The following is a 24078-nucleotide window of genomic DNA, read 5'->3' as shown; positions in this document are numbered from 1 at the left end:
AGATTGAAGCATTAAAAGAACAAGCTCTCTCAGATGATATTAAGAAAGTGCCAGTAGGGTATTATAGCAAGGAAGGAGTGTTAATGATGAAGTGGAGACCACCTGATATTCCTGCAAGTGAGGAATGGGTGATTATTCACCAAGTTGTAGTTCCTAAAGTTTATAGGAATGAGATTTTAACTTTGTCCCACAGTATTCCCTTAGGTGGCCATTCTGGTGTGAATAAAGTTGTAAACAGGATTATGAAAGAATTTTTCTGGCCTAATTTGAGGAAAGATGCTGTGACCTTTTGCAGGACTTGTCATACTTGTCAAGTTGTGGGTAAACCCAATCAGGTCACCCCAGTGACCCCACTCTGGCCTATATCTGAATTCGGTGAACCTTTTTCTAAAGTTATAGTGGATTGTGTTGGTCCATTGTCAAAGACTAAAGCTGGCCATCAGTATTTGCTGACTATCATGTGTACAGCGTCCAGATTCCTGGAAGCGGTACCTCTCAGAAATATCAAAGCTGAAACTGTATCAAACACTCTCATGGTTTTTTTTTACTTTATTTGGTTTGCCTAAAGAAATCCAGTCTGATCAAGGAAGTAATTTTACATCTGGATTATTCCAGCAGGTAGTTTTTGAACTGGGAGCTAAACAAGTTATGTCATCTGCGTATCATCTGGAATCACAAGGGGCTTTAGAAAGATTTCATTCTACCCTCAAAACAATGATTAAGACATACTGTGTTGAAAAGTAAAAAGACTGGGATGAAGGGGTACATTTGCTTTTGTTTGCAGCAAGAGAATCAGTACAGGATTCACTGGGCTTTAGCCCTTTCGAACTTGTATTTGGTCATTGAGTGAGGGGACCTTTGACCTTGTTAAAGGAACAGTGGATTAATAAAAACTTACATATTAATTTGTTAGACTATGTGCTGACATTCAAGGACAGGCTGTACAAAGTTTGTGAATTAGCAAAACAAAACTTGAAAACAGCTCAAGGGAAAATGAAGGTTTGGTACGATCGACAGGCGAGGAAGAGAATTTTTAAGCCGGAAGATAAGGTTACCTACAAGTTCAAACCCTCTTCAGGCAAGATTTTTAGGTCCTTATGAGATTGAATCTCAGGTTAGTGATGAGAATTTCATAAACAAAACACCCAATTGTAAATGAAAAACAGAGCTTTGTCATATCAATATGATAAAAACTTATTATGAGAAAATGACCTTTGGTGAGACATATCCAGCAGCTGTGGTGGCTGTTTACAGCCGCAGTGAGACTGAAGACCCTGGAAAGGTAATTGTTGATTCTGCTAGATTCATTTAAAACCAATCATCCCAGTAAGACTATTTTAGAAAACATTGATAACAAGTTGGCCCATTTGCATCCACAGCAAAGACAACAAATGAAAGAATTAATTTTTAAGTTTAAAATTTTATTTCCTGATATTCCTAATCGAACGAACCACAGTCACATCACATGATGTGAATGCTGGGGATGCCAAACTAATTAAGCAACACCCCTATCATATGAATGTGTAAAAATATAAATTGGCTGAGCAAGAAATTGAATATATGCTGAAAAATGGTATTATTAGCCTTCAACTTCAAATTGGAGTTCACCTTGTGTTATTGTACCTGAACCTGATGGTAGTGTTAGATTTTGCACTGATTATAGGAAGGTAAGTGCATTAACAAGAACAGGTGCCTATCGTATCCTTAGAGTGGATGATTGCATAGATAAAGTTGGAAAAGCTAAATTTCTTACAAAGATTGATCTGTTGAAAGGGTATCGGTGTGTTCCATTGACGGACAGAGGTAGAGAAATTTCTACGTTTGTGACACCTTCTGGGTTGTATGAATACAATGTTTTGCCATTTGGGATGAAAAATGCTCCAGGAACATTTCAGAGAATGGTTAATTCCATAATTCGAGAGTGTGAACACACAAATATCTATATTGCCGATTTAGTCACAGGAAATGACACTTGGGAAGCTCATTTCTCTGCAGTAGAAAAGCTGTCTGATAAGATTTCCCAGGCCAACCTTGCAGTTAATTTAGCTAAGCGTGAATTTGGCCACACTACTGTAACCTATCTTGGTTATGTGGTGAGTCAAGGTGAATTAACTCCTGTTCAGGAAAAAATTCAGGCAATTTCTGAAGTTCCCATTCCAATTGGGAAAAAGGCTCTCTGAAGATTTCTGGGAATGGTTGGATATTATCATAAGTTCTGTAAGAACTTTGTTGATATTGCTCCTCCTTTGACAAACCTCCTGAAGAATGGTGAAAAGTTTGTTTGGACAGAACCTTGTCAGGAGGCATTTGATCAATTGAAAGCCATTTCATGTAATCAACCTGTGCTCAAAGCACCCGAGTTTACAAAGCCCTTCGCTATAGCTGTGGATGCCAGTGATGAAGCGGCAGGAGCAGTGTTATTACAAAGGGGTAATGATGATGTTGAACATCCTGCAGCTTACTTTTCAAGGGAATTCAATGAACATCAAAGAAATTATTCTACCATAGAGAAAGAATTATTGTCACTTATTCTAGTTTTGCAGCATTTTGATGTTTATGTTTGCCCAGCTCAGAAACCACTTGTGGTTTACACAGATCACAACTTATTGGTGTTTTGAGTAAGGTAAAGGACAAAAATAGAAGATTGTTAAACTGGAGTCTGATTTTGCAAGAATATGATATTATGATAATTCACATTAAAGGCAAGGACAATATAATTGCAGATTTTCTTTCCAGATGATAAGCTTGCAATGTATTTTTAATACCGAAGTAGAATCTGGTATTTGTATACGCTTCTGCAATGTTTTATATGATAACCATACATGTATTGTTTTACATATTGTAGTTTGCAGTTAAAAGTTTGCTCTTTTAGATCAAAATTTTCTCTTTTGGGGGCAAGTGTTATGAACCCGCAGTTTTCGTTTACTGTGGACCATCACTTTAAAAGAGTGCTTCAGTGAGGCAGGACTATTATGTTGTTCACTGACTGACTCGCAGCTTGTTTACCTTTAAAACAAGGACACACAGTCACAGTCAGGAGTCAGAAGGAGAGAGAGAGAGAGAGGAGCAACCCTGGAAAAGGTAGCAGCTCCAGCTTGTCGAAGCTGGGGATTTGGAACTCTGCTATACCCACAAGGGTGGGTTGATTATCGATCCAGTGCACATCGAATGTGTGGCTGTCACTTTGGTAATCAATAGGAGTGGATTTAGGAATGTCCTGTGGGACCACTCGAAGTTAACCCTTGCCTGGGTATGCTATGTGATAACCCCTTGAAGACGACATCCCTGTGACAGATCACTTTGGTGGTAATTCGTGTGTGGATCTGGAACGGCTCGACGGAGGATCTTTGACAACTGATATTTATTAATTACCATCGTGGAACCTGTGGAGTTCGATGTAATTGCCTTCCCTCTACATTTTACCTTGGATTACAAATATCTCTCTCCCATCATTTATTCCATGGATGAACTGAACATTCATGCTTTACCATCTCAAGACTCTAAGCCTTGTTCCCCCAAGCTCAATAGTTTGGGAGTTATATTTATGCATACATACACATAACACTGTTAACTTTTGTTTATCTTGGTTAAGTTGCTATATTATAAGTAGTTACTAATAAAGATAGAGGTTTTAACATTAAAACCAGACTTCAGGTGTAATCTATTGCTGTTGGTTTGTTTCTAAAACGTTACAGTTCGTAACACAAGAGCAATGTACAAATAGGTACTGGATGAGTAAGATCAGAGAGCTAAATGTGCAGCTCAAAGACTGGTGTGGGAGAAGTGGGTTTGAATTCGTGGGACTTTGGCACCAATATTGCAGAAGGAAGGTGTTTTTCCCATGGGACGGGTTCCACAAAACCATTTTGGGACCAGGGACCTGGTGAAATGCACATCTGGAACTTGAAATGAAACAATTGAGGATTGGGTTGACCAGTTTGAAAAGTAAGCATTAATCAAAATGATTAGGAGAATGAAGGGGATTTTATGGAGGTCTCAGGAATTAAAAAAACAAAGATTAGAAATAGATAAGAACTTATCTTCTGATAACAAAGAGACAAAGTTTAAAAGGGTAATGAATACAGAGTAGAAAGTGTTATATTTGCAGTATCAAAATAAGTTCGATGATCTTGTAGTGCAGTTAGAAATTGACAGATATGACATTATGGGCATCACTGAGCTGTGGCTGAAAAAAGATCACAGTTGGCAGATTAACACCAAAGGTATATATTGTATCAAAAGAACAGGCAAATAAGCAGAAGGGATGGGTGGCTTTGTTGGTGGAAAAAAAATGAAATTCAATACTTATACATGGCATAAGATCAGGAGACGTAGAACAACTGTAGGTAGAATACTGCAAGGGTAAAAATACCCTGAAGGCATTTATAAACAGGCCTCAGAACAGTAGCCAGAATGCGGGGTACAAATTACAAGGGGCGATAGATAAGGCGCATAAAAAGGTCATGGGGAATTTCTATATGAAGGCAGATTGGGAAAATCAGGTTGGATCCCAAGAGAAGGAATTTGTAGAATGCTTTCAAGATGTCTTTTCAAAGCATCTTATGGTTGAGGCCACTACAGGAAGGAAATTCTGGATTGGATGTTGTGTAATGAACAAGGTTTGTTTAGGGAGCTCAAGATAAAGAACCTTTATGAGCTAATCATCATAGTATGATAGAATTCACCCTGAAGCTTGAGAAGGAGAAGATAAAATTACATGTATATGCAATACAATGGAGTAGAGGGAACTATAGAGGCATGAGAGTGGAGCTGGTCAACGTTCATTGGAAGAGAACACTAACATGGATGAAGCAGGCAGCAATGGCCTAAGTTTCTGGAAGTAATTCAGAAGGCGCAGGATCGGTTCGTCCCAGAGAAGCAGCATTCTAGCAGAAGAATGAGGTAACTGTGGCTGACAAAGAAAGTCAAAGACAGCATAAATCAAAAGAGAGGGCATACAATATAGCAAAGCTCAGTGGCAAGCTAGATGTCTGAGATGCTTTAAAACCCAAAAGACAATTAAAAAAAGCAATAAGGGAAAGGATGAAATATGATGGTAAGTTGGCCAATAATATAGAAGAGGATACCAAAAACATTTTCAGATATATAAAGAGTAAAAAAGAGACAAGAATAGATAACAGACTACTAAAAAATGACGCTGAGGAGGTAGCACTGGGGAACAAAGAAAAGTGGATGAACTCAATAAGTATTTTGCATCAATTTTCACTTTGGAAGACACCAGCAGCGTGCCTGAAATTTGAGAGCATCAGGGGACAGAAGTGAGTGTAGCTGCTATTATTAAAGAAAAGCAGCTTGGGAAGCTGGCTACAGTGTAGGGAAGTGTATAATCATGCACTTTGGTAGAGGGAATAAAGATGTATACTATTTTCTAAACAGGGAGTAAACTCAGAAAACAAAGCTGCAAAGGGTCTTGAGTGTCGTAGTGCGGGAATCCCCCAATGATTAGCTTGCTATTACTCAGGAGAAGGTGCTTGCAAAGCTAAGAGGTCTGAAGATAGATAAGTCACATGAAGAAGATGAATTACATCCCAAGGTTCTGAAAGAGATAGCCAAAGAATTGTGGAGGCATTAGTAGTCATCTTTCAAGAATCACTAGATTTGGGAATGGTTCCATTGGACCATAAAATATAGGAGGAAGACTAGGCCATTCGACTCATCAAGTCTGCTCCACCATTTCATCATGGCTGATCCATTTTTCTTCTCAGCCCGATGTCCTGTATCCCTTCATTTGCTGACTAACCAAGTATCTATCAACCTCTGCCTTAAATATACCCAGTGACTTGGCCTCCACAGCCACCTGTGGCAATGAATTCCAGAGATTAACCACACTCTGGCTAAATAAATTCCTCCTAATCTCCTTCTAAAGGACACCCCTCTGTTCTGAGGCCATTTCCTCTAGCCTTAGACTCCCCCAGCATAGGAAACATCCTCTCCACATCCACTCTATCAAGGTCTTTCACTGAATGAGATCACCCCTCATTCTTCTGAATTCCAGTGAGTCAAGGCCCAGAGCCATCAAATGCTCCTCACGTGACAAGCCTTTCAACCCAGAATCATTTTTGTGAGCCCCCTTTGAACCCTCTTCAATGTCAGTGCATCCTTTCTTAGAAAAGGGGCCCAAAACTGCTCACAATACTCCAAATGAGGCTTCACCAGTGCTTTATAAAGTCTCAAGGTTACATCCTTGCTTCTATATCTTAGTTCTCACAAAATGAATGCCAACATCACATTTGCTTTCCTCACCACTGACCCAGCCTGCAAATGAATCTTTAGAGAATTCTGCAAAAGGACTCCCAAGATTCTTTGCACCTCAGATTTTTTAATTCTCTCCATTTAGAAAATAATCTTCACTTTTATTCCTTCTACCAAAGTGCATGACCATACACTTCCCAACAAGGTATTCACACAGCCATTTCTCTGCCCATTCTCCTAATCTAAGACTTTCTATAGCCTCTTTACTTCCTCCAAACTACATGTCCCTCCACCTAACTTCAGATCATCCACAAAGCCATCAATTCCATCATCCAAATCATTGATATATAATGTAAAATGAAGGTGTCCCACACAGACCCCTGTGGAACACCATTAGTCACCGGCAGCCAGCCAGAAAAGGCTCCATTTAGACCCACTCTTTGCCTCCTGCTGATCAGGCAATGTTTAATCCCTACTAAAATCTTTCCTGTAATAAATACCATGGGCTCTTAACTTGTTAAGTAGCCTCATGTGTGGCTCCTTGTCAAAGGCCTTCCGAAAATCCAAGTACACAACATCAACCAATTGATTGTCCTTTGTCTACCCTACTTGTTACTTTTTCAAATAATTCTAACAGATTTATTAGGCAAGATTTTTCCTTGAGGAAACCATGCTGATAATGGCCTATATTATCATGTGCCTCCAAGTAATCGACTCCAACATCTTCCCAACCACTGAGGTCAGACTTACTGGCCTATAGCTTCCCTTCTTCTGCTCCTCTCCCTTCTTAAAGAATGGAGTAACATTCGCAATCTTTTATTCCTATAGAATCATGCCAAAAAATTAATTGATTCTTGAAAGATCATTACTAGTACCCCCACAATCTCTTCAGCTACCTCTTTCTGAACCTTGGGGTGTAATGGCAACTTCACACACCTCTGCCCTCTGACACTCACATAACTCCAGCATACTGCTAGTGTCTTCCACAGTGAAGACTGATACAAATTACTAATTCAGTTTATCTGCCATTTCCTTGTCCCCCATTACCACCTCTTCAGAGTCATTTTCCAGCAGTCCAATATCTACTCTCACCTTTCTTTTACACTTTATGTATCTGAAGAAACTTCTGGTATCCTCTTTAATATTATTGGCTAGCTTAAGTATTCCATCTTTATGACTTGTTTTAGTTATCTTCTGTTGGTTTTGAAAAGCTTCCCAATCCTCTAACTTCCCACGAATTTTTCTCTATTATAAGCTCTGTCTTTGGCTTTTATGTTGGCTTTGACCTGTCAGGCACATTTGTGTCATCCTGCCTTTAGAATACTTCTTCCTCTTTGGTATTTAAGTATCCTGCGTCTTCTGAATTGTCCTCAGAAATTCTAGTCATTCCTGCTCTGCCATCATCCCTGCCAGTGTTCTTTCCCAATCAATTCTGGCCAACTATTTTCTCATGCCTCTGTATCTCCCTTTACTCCATCTAACTTTAGCTTCTCTTCAACTGGAGGGTGAATTCTATCATATTATGAACACTGGCCCCTAAGGGTTCCTTTACCTTAAGCTTTCTAATTAATTCCAGTTCGTACACAACACACAATCTAGAACAGATGATCGCCTAGTGGGTTCAACCACTAGGTTGAGTGGTTGCTGCTCTAAAGCACCATATCATAGACATTCTAGAAATTCCCCCTTTAATCCAGTACCAACCTGCTTTTCTCAATCTACCTGCATATTGAAATCCCAATGACTATTGTAACATTGCCCTTTTGACATGCATTTTCTACCTCCCTTTGTAATTGTATTATGATCACTTGTCCCTTAGGGTCACTTTACCTTAGGTTCTCTAATAAATTCCAGTTCAGTGCACAACACCCAAAACAGAACAGCTGATCCCCAGGGGGCTCAACCACAAGTTGCTCTAAAAAGCCATCTCAAAGGCATTCTAGAAATTCATCAAACTAATTTTTCCAGCCTACCAGCATATTGAAGTCTCCTATGATGATTGTAACATTGCCCTTTTGACATGCATCTTCTATTTCCCATTGTAATTTGTAGACCATATCCTTACTGTTTTTGGGCGGGTCTGTGTATAACTCCCATCAGGGTCCTTTTACCCTTGTAGTTCCTTAACTCTATCCACAACGATTCAACACCTTCTGACTCTAAATCACCTCTTTCTAATGATCTGATTTCTTTTTTTTAAACCAACAAAGCCACGCCACTCCCTCTGCCCACCTGCCTGTCCTTTCGATACAGCATGTATCCTTGGACTTTCAGCTTCCAGCTGTGATCTTCTATCAGTCTGACTCAGTGATACCCGCATCATATATACCAATCTGTAAAAGTGCTACAAGTTCATCTACCTCATTCCTTATGCTGTGCGCTATCAAATATAACACTTCCAGTCCTATATTCACCCTTCTACACTGCAACTTATCCTGGAGGAATTCCAAAGGAATTGAAAATTACAAATTCCACTCCACTCTTTATGGAAGGGAGGCAAAAGGCAGGAAATTACAGTTATCCAGTTAGTCTGACTTCAGTGGTTGTCAAGATATTTGAGTCCATTGTTCAGGATAAGGTTTCAGGATACTTGGACGTTGAAGTCAGCATGGTTTCCTCTAGAGGAAATCTTGTCTGACAAACCTTTTTGAACTTTTTGAGGAATTAACAGGCAGAATAGAGCGGGGGAGCCAGCTGGATTTTCAGAAGGCCTTTGACAAGGTGCCTCAGACGAGGCTGCTAAACAGCACAAGTGTGAGGGGACAGAGTAGCATAGGCAGAAGATTGGCTAACTAGAAAGAAGCAGAGTGGGAATAAAGAGAACCTTTTCTTCTGGTTGGCTGCTGGTGACTAGTGGTGTACATAGGGGTCGGTGTAGGTACCCCTTCATTTCAAGTTATATGTTAATGATCTGGATGATAGAATTGTGGCTTTTGAGGCAAAGTTTTCAGATGATACAAAAATTGGTAGAGGGGCAGGTAGCACTGGTAGCATTGGCAGAGGAGGCAGGGAGTCTGCAGAAGGACGTACAGATTAGGGGAATGAGCAAAGAAATGGAATACAGTGTTGGGAAGTTTTCATTTTGGTAGAAAGAATAAAGGTGTAAGCCATTTTCTAAATGGGAAGCAAATTCAAATATCGGAGGTGTACAGGGACTTGGGGGTCCTACTCAGGATTTGCTAAAGATTAGCTTGCAGGTTGTTGGCAGGAAGGAAGGCAAATGAAATGTTAGCATTTATTTCCAGAGGAATAGAAGATAAAAGCAATGCTGAGGCTTAGGTCAAACTTCACTTGGGAGTATTGAAAGTAGTCCCTTATCTAAGGAAGAAGCTGCTGACATTGGAGAGGGTCCAGAGAAAGTTCATGAGAATTATCCCAGGAATGAAAGGGTTAAATAATGTGGAGCATTTAATGGCTCTGGGTCTGTACTCACTGGAGCTTAAAAAATAAAGGGTCATCTCATTAAAACCTATTGAATATTGAAAGGTCAACACAGAGTGGACGTGGAGAGGATGTGTGTAGTGGTGGGGGAGCCTAGATTGGGGGCACAAGCTCAGAAGACAAGGATGTCCCTTTAGAACAGAGATGAAGAGGAATTTCTTCAGTGGTGAATCTGTGGAATGAAGTGACATAGCCAGCTGTGGAGTACAAGTTACTGGGTTTATTTAGATCGGTGGTTGATAGGTTCTTGATTGATAATGGTGTGAAAGGTTATGGGGAGAAGACAGGAGAATGGAGTTCAGAGGGTTAATAAATCAGTCATGTCTGAATGACAGATCAGGCGCGATGGGCTGAATGGCCAGATTCTATTCCTATGTCTTATAATCTTATATTGTAATCTTTACTCTGGAGAGATAGCTGAAGGGAAATGAGGCTCTTTTGAAAACAAGATTTCCCATATACCTTTCTTTCTTACCTTATGCTTTGAGCACTTCATTGAAAAATTCTCCTCACTTAATTGGCATCCTGCAGGGAGTCGGGATGATTGAAAACACAGGAGAGCAGCGATTAGCACAGGTCTATTAGAATTTATGAACAGACAACATAAGGAAATATGGGGGTACAGTGCAAGCTGTTTTTTGGTTAGTATTAACTGTGTCACAGTCAGAGGCGTGGATTCAAACCATACTCCAGGGACCTGTGTGATGCCTCAGCCTGAACTCCAATACAGTGCAATTCAAAGCATCACTTTTCCATGATACGTTAAACCCATTACAGGGAACTGAAAAATACATGTAACATTTTTTCAAAAAACAGCAGGAGTTCTGGTTCTCCAACTAATATTTACCCCTCAACAAATGTGACTAATGTAGTCATTATTACAGTGCTGTCGGTGAAAGTTTTTGGAGAACAATCAATTCTTGCCTTTGCTACATTACAAATGACTTCAAAAAGTACTTAATTTTAAGATAATTTAATATATTCTCAGATTGTGAAAGTTGTCATGCAAGTGTAAGAGTTTTTCTGTAATTTTCTAGCATTATCAGACCCACTAAACATTCATTTCTTCTAACATTGTACTTCCTCAAGTCACAGGAAAAACACAAATATTTATAGCTAATGACACATAGAATGCGTATTGAGGTTAGCTACAAGCAACTTTATCTAAATCTGTACTTGAACTAGAAACTAGGCAGGTGCAATCTCTGAATAGATACAATTAAATCTCAACTCCTTTAATTTTAGAGATAATTTAAAATGGAACTTAATCTCAATAGAGATACTATTTCTCAAAGATCACACAATTCATTCAGCCTGCCTTTCCAGTGCAAACACTTCAAAACCTCCCTGTTCCCCCTGTTCACAATTAAAGGTTGTATTTTCTCTTTAACTATTAGGTATCTAATTCTTAACTGAAAATTATTATTGATCCTCCTTCCACAATCCTTTTAGACAAATGCATTCCAAATTAATAATTGTCTGCATACAAATATTCCCATCCCCTTCATGCCTCTTGTGATAGTTATCTTTAAAGTGATGTTCTCTGGTTACCAGTTCTCCTGCCAATGAAAACTGTTTCTTATAAATCATCAAAATCCCTTCATAATCTTAAATATCTCTAGATGAAAAAGCACACTGACAGTTGCTGCTTCCTTACCCGATTCAATGGCACAGATATAATGATATTTCTGATTGCATCCCTTGGAATAGCAGCCAAGAGTGGCGCCCGTCTGCTCACACATAGAGCATCTCTGTAGTGGAAGAAAAAAAGATAAATAAATACTGGCCCAAAGCAGGAATCATTTCTAGGATTATCTCCAATTAATCACTGCATCAAGCAAATTCAATAAAACATAGAAACATAGAAAACCTACAACACAATACAGGCCTTCAGCCCACAAAGCTGTGCCGAACAAGTCCTTACCTTAGAAATTACCGAGGGTTACCCATAGCCCTCTATTTTGCTGAGCTCCATGTACCTGTTCAGGGGTCTCTTAAAAGACCCTATCGTATCCACTTCCACCACAGTCGCCAGCAGCCCATTCCACACACTCACCACTCTGTGTAAAAAAAAAACTTACCTCTGACATCTCCTCTGTGCTTACTTGCAAGCACTGTAAATCTGAGCCTTCTCATGTTATTCATTCCAGCCCTGGGAAAAGGCTTCTAACTATCCACATAATCAATGTCTCTCATCATCTTATACACCTCTATTGGGTCACCTCTAATCCTCTGCCAATCCAATTCACTCAGCCTATTCTCATAAGGAATGCTCGCCAATCCAGGCAACATCCTTGTAAATCTCCTCTGCCCCCTTTCTATAGTTTCTGCATCTTTCCTGTAGTGAGGCGACCAGAACTGAGCACAGTACTCCAAGTGGGGTCTGACCAGGGTCCTATATAGCTGCAACTTTACCTCTCAGCTCTTAAACTCAATCCCATGATTGAAGGCCAATGCACCATATGCTTTCTTAACCAGAGTCAACCTGCGCAGCAGCATTGAGTCTCCTATGGACTTGGACCCCAAGATCCCTTTGATCCTCCACACTGCTAAGAATCTTACTGTTAATATTAAATTCTGCCATCATATTTGACCTTCCAAAATGAACCACCTCACGCATATCTGGGTTGAACTCCATCTACCACTTCTCAGCCCAGTTTTGCATCCTATCAATGTCCCGCTGTAACCTCTGACAGCCCTCTACACTATCCACAACACCTCCAACCTTTGTGTCATCAGCAAACTTACTAACCCATACTTTCACTTCCTCATCCAGGTCATTGATAAAAATCACGAAGAGTAAGGGTCCCAAAACAGATCCCTGAGGCACCCCACTGGTGACTGACCTCTATGCAGAATATGACCCATCTGCAACCACTCTTTGCCTTCTGTGGGCAAGGCAGTTCTGGATCCTCAAAGGAAGGTCCCCTTGGATCCCATGCCTGCTTACTTTCTCAATAAGCCTTGCATGGGGTACCTTATCAAATGTCTTGCTGAAATCCATATACACTACATCTACTGCTCTTCCTTCATCAATGTGTTTAGTCACATGCTCAAAAAATTCAATCAGGCTCATAAGGCATGACCTGTCTTTCACAGAGCCATGCTGACTATTCCTAATCATATTATACCTCTCCAAATGTTCTTAAATCCTGCCTCTCAGGGTCTTCTCCATCAACTTACCAACCACTGAGGTAAGACTCACTGGTCTATAATTTCCAGGGCTATCTCTACTCCCTTTCTTGAATAATGGAACAACATCTGCAACCCTCCAATCCTCCGGAACCTCTCCCGTTCTCATTGATGATGCAAAGATCATAGCCAGGGGCTCAGCAATCTCCTCCCTCACATCCCACAGTAGCCTGGGATACATCCTGTCTGGTTCCAGTGACTTATCCAACTTGATGCTTTCCAAAAGCTCCAGCACATCCTCTTTCTTAATATCTACATGCTCAAGCTTTTCAGTCCGCTGCAAGTCATCCCTACAATCGCCAAGATCCATTTCCATAGTGAATACTGAAGCAAAATACTCATTAAGTACCTCTGCTATCTCCTCCGGTTAAATACACACTTTTCCACTGTCACAGATGATTGGTCCTATTCCCTCAACTCTTATCCTCTTGCTCTTCACATACTTGTCAAATGCCTTGAGGTTTTCCTTAATCCTGCTCGCCAAGGCCTTCTCATGGCCTCTTCTGGCTCTTCTAATTTTTTTCTTAAGCTTCCTCCTGTTAGCCTTATAATCTTTTAGGTTCCTATCATTACCTCATTTTTTGAACCTTTCATAAGCTCTTAATTTCTTCTTGACTAAATTTACAACAGCCTTTGTACACCTCGGTTCCTGTACTCTACCATCCTTTCCTTGTCTCACTGGAATGAACCTATGTAGAACTCCACGCAAATACCCCCTGAACATTTGCCACATTTCTTCCATACATTTCCCTGAGAACATCTGTTTCTAATTTAGGCTTCCAAGTTCCTGTCTGATAGCTTCCTATTTCCCCTTACTCCAATTAAACGCTTTCCTAACTTGTCTGTTCCTATCCTCCAATTCTATGGGAAGGGAGATAGAATTGTGATCACTAACTCCAAAATGCTCTCCCTCTGAGAAATCTGACACCTGACCAGGTTCATTTCCCAATATAGATCAAGTACAGCCTCTCCTCTTGTAGGCTTATCTACATATTGTGTCAGGAAACCTTCCTGAACACTCCTAACAAACTCCACCCCATCTAAACCCCTCACTCTAGGGAGATGCCAATTGATATTTGGGAAATTAAAATCTCCCACCACAACAGCCCTGTTATTATTACACCTTTCCAGAATCTGTCTCCCTATCTGCTCCTCGATGTCCCTGTTACTGTTGGGTAGTCTATAAAAAACACCCAGTAGAGTTATTGACCCCTTCCTGTTCCTAGCCTCCACCCACAGAGATTCTGTAGACAATCCCTCTAGGTTTTCCTCCTTTTCTGCAGCCGTGACACTATCTCTGATCAACAGGACTCTAAATAAAAAAAACATGTAAAAGGTATGTTCTTCAAACTCAGGGAACTTACCATTTCGATTTCAGACACCTTAATTTCATCATGACAGCTCCACCTTTTACTGTCAGACCATTAATTCCTCCCCAAACCATTTTCTTTTTGTTTTCCATGTACCCCAATCCCATCCTTTAAGCTGTTCTCTCCTCAAGTTAGTGTTTATGCAAACCTGGATCACGGAGTCAAATTCTGCATGATAATAGCTCCTGTAAACCACTTTGGGACACTCTGTGATGTTAAGGATGCTCCAGTCATTATTATTCTTGTTAGCCCAAGGATCAGCTGCATTGTTAATGCTCCTGTGGTCTATTTATTGGATTATATTCTTGTGAAGAAATAAGTAATCTTACTTGCACGAAATTTTGCCAAGCTGCAGGATCCCCACTGTGAGATTTCTCAGACATGCTCATGGCCGCTTGGCTGATGCCACAACTCACAATTAGACTGCATAGTCAAATGAGCTAGGACACACTGTAGAAAAGCAGTGTTAAGGCAATAAAGAAGCTATGGAGACACTTGCCATTTTGCAAACTCTTAGCCAGAGATGCAACAACTGATATTTACAAAAGATATTCGATCTAATTGCTAGATACGAGACTTTAATTATATCCCTTTTGATCATTAAGTTCACCCCATCCTTCTCGTTACCAGATGCTAAACCAAAATCAAAGATCCACTGAACATCACAAATTACTGATTCAATTGCCCCTGTTGTGTGAGAGAGTGGTAGGATCTGTGAAAATTGATGAAATTGTGGGAGCAATATAGGTGTAGAGTAAAGAATGGTTTGTTGATCAGCACAGACTCAGTGAGTCCATTCCTGTGCGGAATCTCTCTGAGTCTGACCCAACAAAGTTACTAAATTGAATGTCAGGACTACCTTTCCAAAGAACTTTCTGTAGTAAATCACATTATAAACAAAAAGATGACTTCAGTAATCCACTGGATTTTCAGAAAAACCCATTTTGATCATCCAACTTAGTGGCACAATAATATCAGTGCTGGACTCCGGAGCGAAGGTTCGAATCCAAGTCGGGTTGAGCATCAAGCTAGCAACTCCGTCTGGTAAAAACAAGAATAGCTCACTACGGAAATACCATCATGACAATGCCCTGATAGCTCCACTGCTGAGTTAAGGGCTATTCTTCTTCCATTTTGATTACTAACATCCTTCATGAAGGAAATCTATCGCCCTGCTTCGACATGGTTGATCCCCCACAGTTCAGGTACAATAAGGATCAGCAAATAACAGATGGAATTCCCTGTAAAACCAACTTCCCAATCCCTTTCCCTATCTGTCTGAGGCTGGGTCCAGGTGAAGTTCTGCTCCAGTGTAAAATTCTATTTCTTTATTTTCTAATTCTTCTATATTTTCCCCTCTTACTCTCCCTCTTTCTGTAACCACCCCAGTTTGATAACTCCCTGAGATATTTATCCTCTTTTAACCTCATACCTTTGATTGCCAAGGCCCTAGATTTGGACATTCCCTTTTATAAATTTCTTTCTTGTTCTCTTTGAAACACCTTAAAATCCTTGACAAAACCTTCAGTCATCTGCTCCCAACATTTCCTTGTGTGACTGGGTGTAATCTCCATAATATCAAATGCAATATCAGATAGAAACTGTTAGCAAACTGTTAATCTGTTGAGAGATGAGATAATTATTTAAAGGTGTCTGGAAATTATTAAATTGGCTCCAAAAAATTCATATCCTTAGGAATTTACAACAATCTTTAAGTAGAAAATCTTCAAGAAATCAAGGAGGATCTGAATAAATAATTAGTGGGAGGAGTGGGTAGGGATTTTCATGAGTAAGGATATAGAACCTGTTGGATAGAGTTTGGAATATGGGCAGAAGACAAGGCTGGTTGTGCCTAATGTGATGTATATAACTGCAACAAGTTTAGTGAAAGAACAACAGTACGAAGGACATAGTCATGTTAAATTGAGTTAACTTAAAAATTCCTGAAATTTGGCTTTAGAGACAAGAAACAATAAGTCCTTTACTATCTGACATTGTTTTGGAACCTTTAGCTATCGCCATTCGTGAATCACCTAATATTGTGGGCATTTATAAGTTATCGTTCTATGCTGATGATTTGTTACTACACATATCTGACCCTGAGAGATCTATTCCTGCTATTTCGTCCTTGCTTGCTCAGTTTAGTAGCTTTTCTGGTTACAAACTGAATTGTAATAAGAGTGAATTATTTCCATTAAATATGCAAGTTCCAATTTATAAACACTTACCATTTAAAGTTGTCACAGATCATTTTACTTATTTGGGCATTAAAATTACCAAGAAACATAAGGATTTATTTAAAGTTAATTTTTTTTACCTGTAATTGACCAAATTAAGCAACTTGTTACCAGGTGGTCCCCATTATCTTTGTCATTGGTTGGTCGAATTAATGCTATTAAGATGATAGTGTTACCCAAAATTTTATGATTATTCCAAGCACTAGCAATTTTTATTCCTAAATCTTTTTTTTGATATTTTTGACTCTAAAATATCATCGTATCTGTGGCAGAATAAAAATCCTAGACTAAGCAAAAAATATTTACAGACGCCTAAGAAGGAGGGTGGTTTGACTTTGCCAAACCTGAGATTTTGCTATTGGGCAGTCAATATTCGATATTTAATATTTTGGACACAAGAATCGATTATAGCATCTTGCCCACAATGGGTAAATTTGGAATGTAAATCTGTACAAGACTTTTCATTGTTTTCAATTTTAGGATCTTCACTTCCTTTTGCTTTATCTAAATTGAATAAACAAATAACTAATCCCATAGCTAATCATACATTATGAATATGGTTTCAACTTTGTAAATACTTTGGCTTGAATAAGTTTATCTTATCAAGCCCTATTATATCTAACATTTTTTTTTGACCCTCATTTATGGATCAAGCCTTTGTATTATGGAAAACAAAAGGTATAACATGTTTGCGTGATCTATTTTTAGATAATAGTTTTATGTCCTTTGAACAGCTATCTAATAAATATAATTTACCTAAAACTCATTTTTTCAGATATTTGCAAGTTAGAAATTTCTTGAATAATATATTACAGTCTTTTCCGAAATTATGTCCAATGGGCATAACAGAAAAATTTTAGCTCTGAATCCTTGCCAGAAGGGTTTAGTAGCCACCATTTATAATATGATCATGAAACTACAGCCAGAAGTATCAGAAAAAATTAAGAAGGAATGGGAAAAGAACTTCATTGTCTTATACGCACTGAGCAGTGGGAGAAAATTTTTACAATTAGTCAATTCCTCTTCTATTTGTGCTAAACATGCCCTAATACAATTTAAGGTTGTACATAGGGCTCACATGTCCAAGGTTAAACTTGCTTGATTTTACTCTCATGTTAATCCAACCTGTGACAGATGTCATTCTGAAGTTGCTTCATTGACCCACATGTTCTGGTCTTGCCCTTGTTTGCAAAATTATTGGAAAGATATTTTCGGTACTACTTCAACAGTTCTGAATATCAAATTGCAACCGCATCCTATTACTGCAATCGGTTTACCAATGGTGGATAATATTTGTTTATCCCCCTCAGCTCAATGGATGATTGCATTTGTTACATTAATGGCTAGAAAATCTATCCTATTGAACTGACAAGAAATTAATCCTCCAACTATATTTCAGTGGTTTTCTCAAACTAACTCTTGTTTGAGCTTAGAAAAAAATAGAAGTGTTGTCTTTGATTCTTCAGTTAAATTTGAAGAAACTTGGAGACCATTTATCCAACATTTTCATATCAGTTAAACTGACTTTTCCTAAACCCTGTTTCTATTATCCTTAATTATTTGGATGGAGGTGCAGAGTTATTGATGCTACTGTGTATATTTGACATAATGGCAATGGCCCATGTTGGTTAGGTTGTTTTTTTCTTTTCTTTTTTGGGGATTTTTTTTCTTATTATTTACTCCCTTTTTTTGGAATTACTATGAGTTTGGGAGGCTATTATATATGGATTATCATCTATATGAATGTATACTTAACCTATTAATTATGTACTTTCAAACTCTGTATTCATGTTTCATTTATGTTTGTTTAAATTAATAAAAAGATTTAAAAAGAAAGAAAGAAACAAACAAACAAAATCACTGTTACTGAAAATCTGAAATAAAATATTTCTACTTCTTCTATTTCATTAAAGTGCACCAGGAATGGTAGCTTGATGTGCATGTAAACAGGGCTTTCTTATGGGGCAGACAAAGTTAAAACTAAACAAATGGGGGAGCCAATATTGATTAGAAGAATAATCAAAACTGAGACGGATGTTAAATACAGAAGGATCATCAAATGATGATTGGTGGACAAGCTGGAGGTAATGACGTTGTAGCGTATAGAAAATATTTCCAAAAAAGTGAAAGGGAAAAAGTACGCATTATCAAGACAAAGTTCTAACAAATAAACCAGGACAATAAAAGAGCAAAATATAAATTGTTCTAATATTAACAAGGTACAGTTGGTTAAAAAGCACAGAGGATGGGAATCTACAAACTGTATTTTGAAGAACTTTCTTGTCCAATATTCCAGACCCACAACCACTAACATCTAGAAGGACGAGAACAGCAGATACCTGGGAACACCACCGCTTGGAAATCCCCCTCCAAGTCACTCACCATCCTGAATTGGAAACATATCGCCATTCCTTCATTGTTGCTGGGTTAAAAACATGGAATTCCCACCCTAACAGCACTGTGGGTGTACCTACACCTCAGGGTCTGCAGTGGTTCAAGAAGGCAGCTAATCACTACCTTCTGAAGGGCAACTAGGGATGGGCAATAAATGCTGGCTTAGCTGGCGATGCCGACATCCTGTAAATGAATAAAAAGAAAAGTTCCAACAAGAAGGGTACAATTCTGGATTTATTTTTAGGCAATGAGGTTGGGTATGTGGATGGAAAACCTGCTGGCAACTATTGTTTTTACTCCAGATTTCCTGCATCAATATACTTTTTCAAAAAATTGACTTAAGATTAAAAAATTGGAAAGAAGATGAGGAATAGACTTTTCACCCAGGGGTTGTAGGGATCTTGTGTCTGAAAAAGTGATACAGGTGGAACCTCTCAAACAATTTAAAATATATTTATAAGGGCGCACATTTGAAGTGCTACAACCTAAATGATACAGATGATACAGTAGCTCGTTCCTGGTTGGCGCAGATTGGTTAGGCCAAATGGCTTCCATTGGTGGTAAATCATTTTGTGATTTTGTGAAATGGAACAAAACCGTGAGTTTTCAAGGCATATATCATTCTGAATCTGAGAATCTGTTAGGACTTAATGAACTAGCAAAAGGAGAAATATCTTGCACACGCTGTTGGTTTGAAGAATTAACATCAGACTTTAAGACTTACAGAATTCAGATTGGTAAATTAGTACCCTACAAGTGGGAAGCAAAATTGCTACAATTTTTAAATAAAAAAGTGAAAATATGCACTGACTCACAATCTTGAAATAATCTGTTCTAGATTGAGAACTGTGCAGTACTGAAACAAGTTCAGTAATTTTCATCTCTGAAGATGGAAAACAACAATTCATTCGCTCCCTAGGCTAGGACATTCCTCCTTTCCCCATACCCCTGCCCACCTTCTTTACAATCATCTTTAAATTGCACTTCAAGACAGACTTTGCTGTTCATTCACACTTGAATAGTTACCTGTGAGGGGTTCTGGTACTGTTCTTTTTCCTGAGCCTCACTTTTATCTCATTAGACCAAGCAATTTTGTCTCACACTGGTTGACATTTACAAAAATCATTTGGTGACCTGCTGTGGTCTAGAATGCACTGGTGAAGGCAGGTTCTACTGTAGTGTTCAAAAAGGAAGCTAGGTGGGTATCTGAAGGGAATGAATTAACAGTGAGGTGCAAGAGGTTTAGCAGGGATCTGAAGAGCTTCTTTACTTACCCAGAGGGTGCATGCAGTCTGCTATGGTAAGGAGAGGCTCTCACAACATCTTAGTACTTCTGGAATAGTGACTGAATCACCCAGGCTTAGAAGGCATTTGATAAGGTGCCACACATGAAGCTGCTTAACAAGATAAAATCCTATGGTGTTACAGGAAAGATACTGGCATGGATAGAGGAATGGCTGACAAGCAGGAGGCAGCAAGTGAGAATAAAAGGGGCCTTTTCTGGTTGGCTGCCAGTGACTAGTGGTGTTCCTCAGGGGTCAATATTGGGACCACTATTTTTCAAATTGTTTATCAATGATTTAGACAACTGAATTTATGGCTTTGTGGCAAAGTTTGCAGATGATTGTTTCAATATAATTATGGAGAAGGATAGGACTAGACTCAGGGTTAAGATTTTTGATTGGAGTAAGGTTAACCTTGAGGATTTAGAAGGAGTGGATTGGGACAAATTGTTTTATGGGAAGGATGAAATAGAGAAATGGAGGTCATTTAAGGGTGAAATTTTGAGGGTACAGAATCTTTATGTTCCTGTTAGGTTGAAAGGAAAGGTTAAAAGTTTGAGAGAGCCATGGTTTCTAAGGGATATTGGAAATTTGATTCGGAAAAAGAGAGAGATCTACAATTAATATAGGCAGCATGGAGTAAATGAAGTGCTCGAGGAATATAAAGAATGTAAAAAGAATCCTAAGAAAGGAATTAGAAAAGCTAAAAGAAGATATGAGGTTGCTTTGGCAAGTAAGGTGAAAATAAATCCAAAGGGTTTCTACAGTTATATTAATAGCAAAAGGATAGTGAGGGATAAATCTGGTCCCTTAGAGAATCAGAGTGGACAGCTATGTGTGGAGCCAAAAGAGATGGGGAAGATTTTGAACAATTTCTTTTCTTCGGTATTCACTAAGGAGAATGATACTGGATTGTGTAAAGTAAGGGAAACAACTAGGGAAGTTACGGAAACTATGCCAATTAAAGAAGAGGAAGTACTGGTGCTTTTAAGGAATATAAAAGTGGATAAATCTCCGGGTCCTGACAGGATATTCCCTAGGACCTTGAGGGAAATTGGTGTAGAAATAGCAGGAGCTCTGACAGAAATATTTCAAATGTCATTAGAATCAGGGATGGTGCCGGAGGATTGGTGTATTGCTCATGTGGTTCTATTATTTAAAAAGGGTTCTGAGAGTAAACCTAGCAATTATAGGCCTGTCAGTTTGACGTCAGTGGTTGGTAAATTAATGGAAAGTATTCTTAGAGATGATATATATAATTATCTGGATAGACAGGGTCTGATTAGGAACAGTCAACATGGATTTGTGCGTGGAAGGTCATACTTGACAAATCTTATTGAACTTTTTGAAGAGGTTACAAGGAAAGTTGATGAGGGTAAAGCAGTGGATGTTGTCTATATGGACTTCAGTAAAGCCCTTGACAAGGTTCCACATGGAAGGTTAGTTAGGAAGGTTCAATTGTTAGGTATTAATATTGAAGTAGTAAAGTGGATTCAACAGTGGCTGGAAGGGAGATGCCAGAGAGTAGTGGTGGATAACTGTTTGTCAGGTTAGAGGCCGGTAACTAGTGGTGTACCTAAGGGATCTGTACTGAGTCCAATGTTATTTGTTGTATACATTAATGATCTGGATGATGGGGTGGTAAATTGGATTAGTAAGTATACAGATGACACTAAGGTAGGTGGCGTTGTGGATATTGAAGTAGGTTTTCAAAGCTTGCAGAGAGATTTAGGCCAGTTAGAAGAGTGGGCTGAACGATGGCAGATGGAGTTTAATGCTGATAAGAGTGAGGTGCTACATTTTGGTAGGACTAATCAAAATAGGACATACATGGTAAATGGTAGGGCATTGAAGAATGCAGTAGACCAGAGTGAACTAGGAATAATGGTGCATTGTTCCTGAAGGTGGAATCTCATGTGGATAGGGTGGTGAAGAAAGCTTTCAGTATGCTGGCCTTTATAAATCAGAGCATTGAGTATAGGAGCTGGGATGTAATGTTAAAATTGTACAAGGCATTGGTAAGGCCAAATTTGGAGTATTGTGTACAGTTCTGGTCACCGAATTATAGGAAAGATGTCAACAAAATAGAGAGAGTACAGAGAAGATTTACTAGAATGTTACCTGGGTTTCAGCACCTAAGTTACAGGGAAAGGTTGAACAAGTTAGGTTTTTATTCTTTGGAGCGTAGAAGGTTGAGGTGGGACTTGATAGAGGTATTTAAAATTATCAGGGGGATAGATAAAGTTGCTGTGGATAAGCTTTTTCCATTGAGAGCAGGGGAGATTCAAACAAGAGGACATGAGTTGAGAGTTAGGGGGCAAAAGTTTAGGGACAACTCGAGGGGGAACTTCTTTACTCAGAGAGTGGTAACTCTGTAGAATGAGCTTCCAGTAGAAGTGGTAGAGGCAGGTTCAATATTGTCATTTAAAGTAAAATTGGATAGGTATATGGACAGGAAAGAAATGGAGGGTTATGGGCTGAGTGCAGGTCGGTGGGACTAGGTGAGAGTAAGCGTTCGGCATGGACTAGAAGGGCAGAGATTGCCTGTTTCCGTGCTGTAATTTTTATATGGTTATATAATACAAAGATAGGTGAAGGGGTAGGTAGTGCCGAGGAAGCAATGCAATTGCAGAAGGACTTAGACAAATTGGAAGAATGGGCAAAAAAGTGGCAGATGCAATACAGTGTTGGGAAATGTGTGATAATGCATTTGGTAAAAGGAACAATAGTGTGGACTATTATCTAAATGAGAGAAGTTTCAAACATCAGAGGTGCAGAGGGACTTGGGAGTCCTCGTGCAAGACACCCAGAAGGTTAATTTACAGTCTGTGGTAAAGAAGGAAAACACAATGTTGGCATTAATTTCAAGGGGAATAGAATATAAAAGCATGGAAATAATGTTGAAGCTTTATAAGATGCTGGTCAGGCCACACTTGGGAGTATTGTCAACAGTTTTGGTCCCCATATTTCAGAAAGGATGTGCTGTCATTGGAGAGAGTCCAGAGGAGGTTCACGAGGATGATTCTGGAAATGAAGGGGTTAACATATAGGAGCTTTTGGCAGCTTTGGACTTGTACTCACTGGAATTTAGAAGAATGCAGGGGGATTTCATTGAAACTTACTGAATGTTGAATGGTTGATGTGGAGAGGATGTTTTCTATGGGGGTTTATCCAGAACAAGGGGCACAGCCTCAAAATTGTGGTGTGACCATTTTGTACAGAGATAAGGAGGAATTGTCTTAGCCAGAGAGTAGTGTATCTGTGAAATGGTCTGCCACAGAGAGCTGTGGTATCAGGGTATCAAGGATATGGCGAGAAGGCAGGTGTGTGGGGTTGAGTGGGATCTGAGATCAGCCATAATGGAATGGCGGAGCAGATTCAATGGGCTGAATGGCCTAATTCTGCTCCTATGTCTTATGGCCAAGCGCTGGGAAATAGGATGAGTGTAGGTGGGTATGCTGGCAGCAAGAATACAGTGGGCAAAGGGCCAGTTTCTGTGCTGTACTCTCACTCCTGTAATGGCTCTGGGGAGGGTTAGAGGAACAGGACTAATTGGATATTGGATCCTACATAGAACCAGTGAACACTCAATGATCTGAAAGGCCTTCGGTACTCTAACCATTCTGCTGTGTAGTTCTGTTCTCAGTGCAGAGTTTGACCAGAGAATAGGTTGAGACAGTGTTCCAACCTTCTAATAACCCTCCCAATTCTGCACATTTTCACCCATCGTTCCAAGCAGGGAGCTCACGATGTAAGAGCCTGGAAGTCCACTTCCTCAAAATTGGATAGTGAAAGAATTCAATGGGGGTCTGCAAATAAAGAATATTTCATGCACCAATCTCTGGGATACACAAGAAGCTGGGAACAATTGGCAGGTCATGCAGCACACTGGTCCATGGCGTTAGGTATAGTAAACCCTATCTCCTCTCTCAGTATAACCCACTGGGT

The 24078-nt window shown here is 39.3% G+C and overlaps 1 protein-coding gene across 8 annotated transcripts in view; it reads right to left on the bottom strand.

Annotated features, from left to right (window-relative positions):
- LOC132399460 (retinoic acid-induced protein 1) overlaps positions 1–24078 on the bottom strand; it is a 106830-nt gene that overhangs the window by 5572 nt on the left and 77180 nt on the right. For all 8 annotated transcript variants that reach the window (XM_059979826.1, XM_059979824.1, XM_059979831.1 and 5 more), the window contains 2 exons: positions 11312–11405; positions 10130–10179 (listed from right to left, as the gene is read on the bottom strand). In XM_059979826.1, coding sequence (XP_059835809.1) covers positions 10130–10179; positions 11312–11405 — 144 coding nt within the window. The remainder of the gene's footprint in view (positions 1–10129; positions 10180–11311; positions 11406–24078) is intronic.

This window comes from Hypanus sabinus, chromosome 9 (assembly GCF_030144855.1).
Source record: "Hypanus sabinus isolate sHypSab1 chromosome 9, sHypSab1.hap1, whole genome shotgun sequence".
NCBI lineage: Eukaryota > Metazoa > Chordata > Chondrichthyes > Myliobatiformes > Dasyatidae > Hypanus > Hypanus sabinus.
This window is presented reverse-complemented; position numbering and strand designations above follow the sequence as displayed.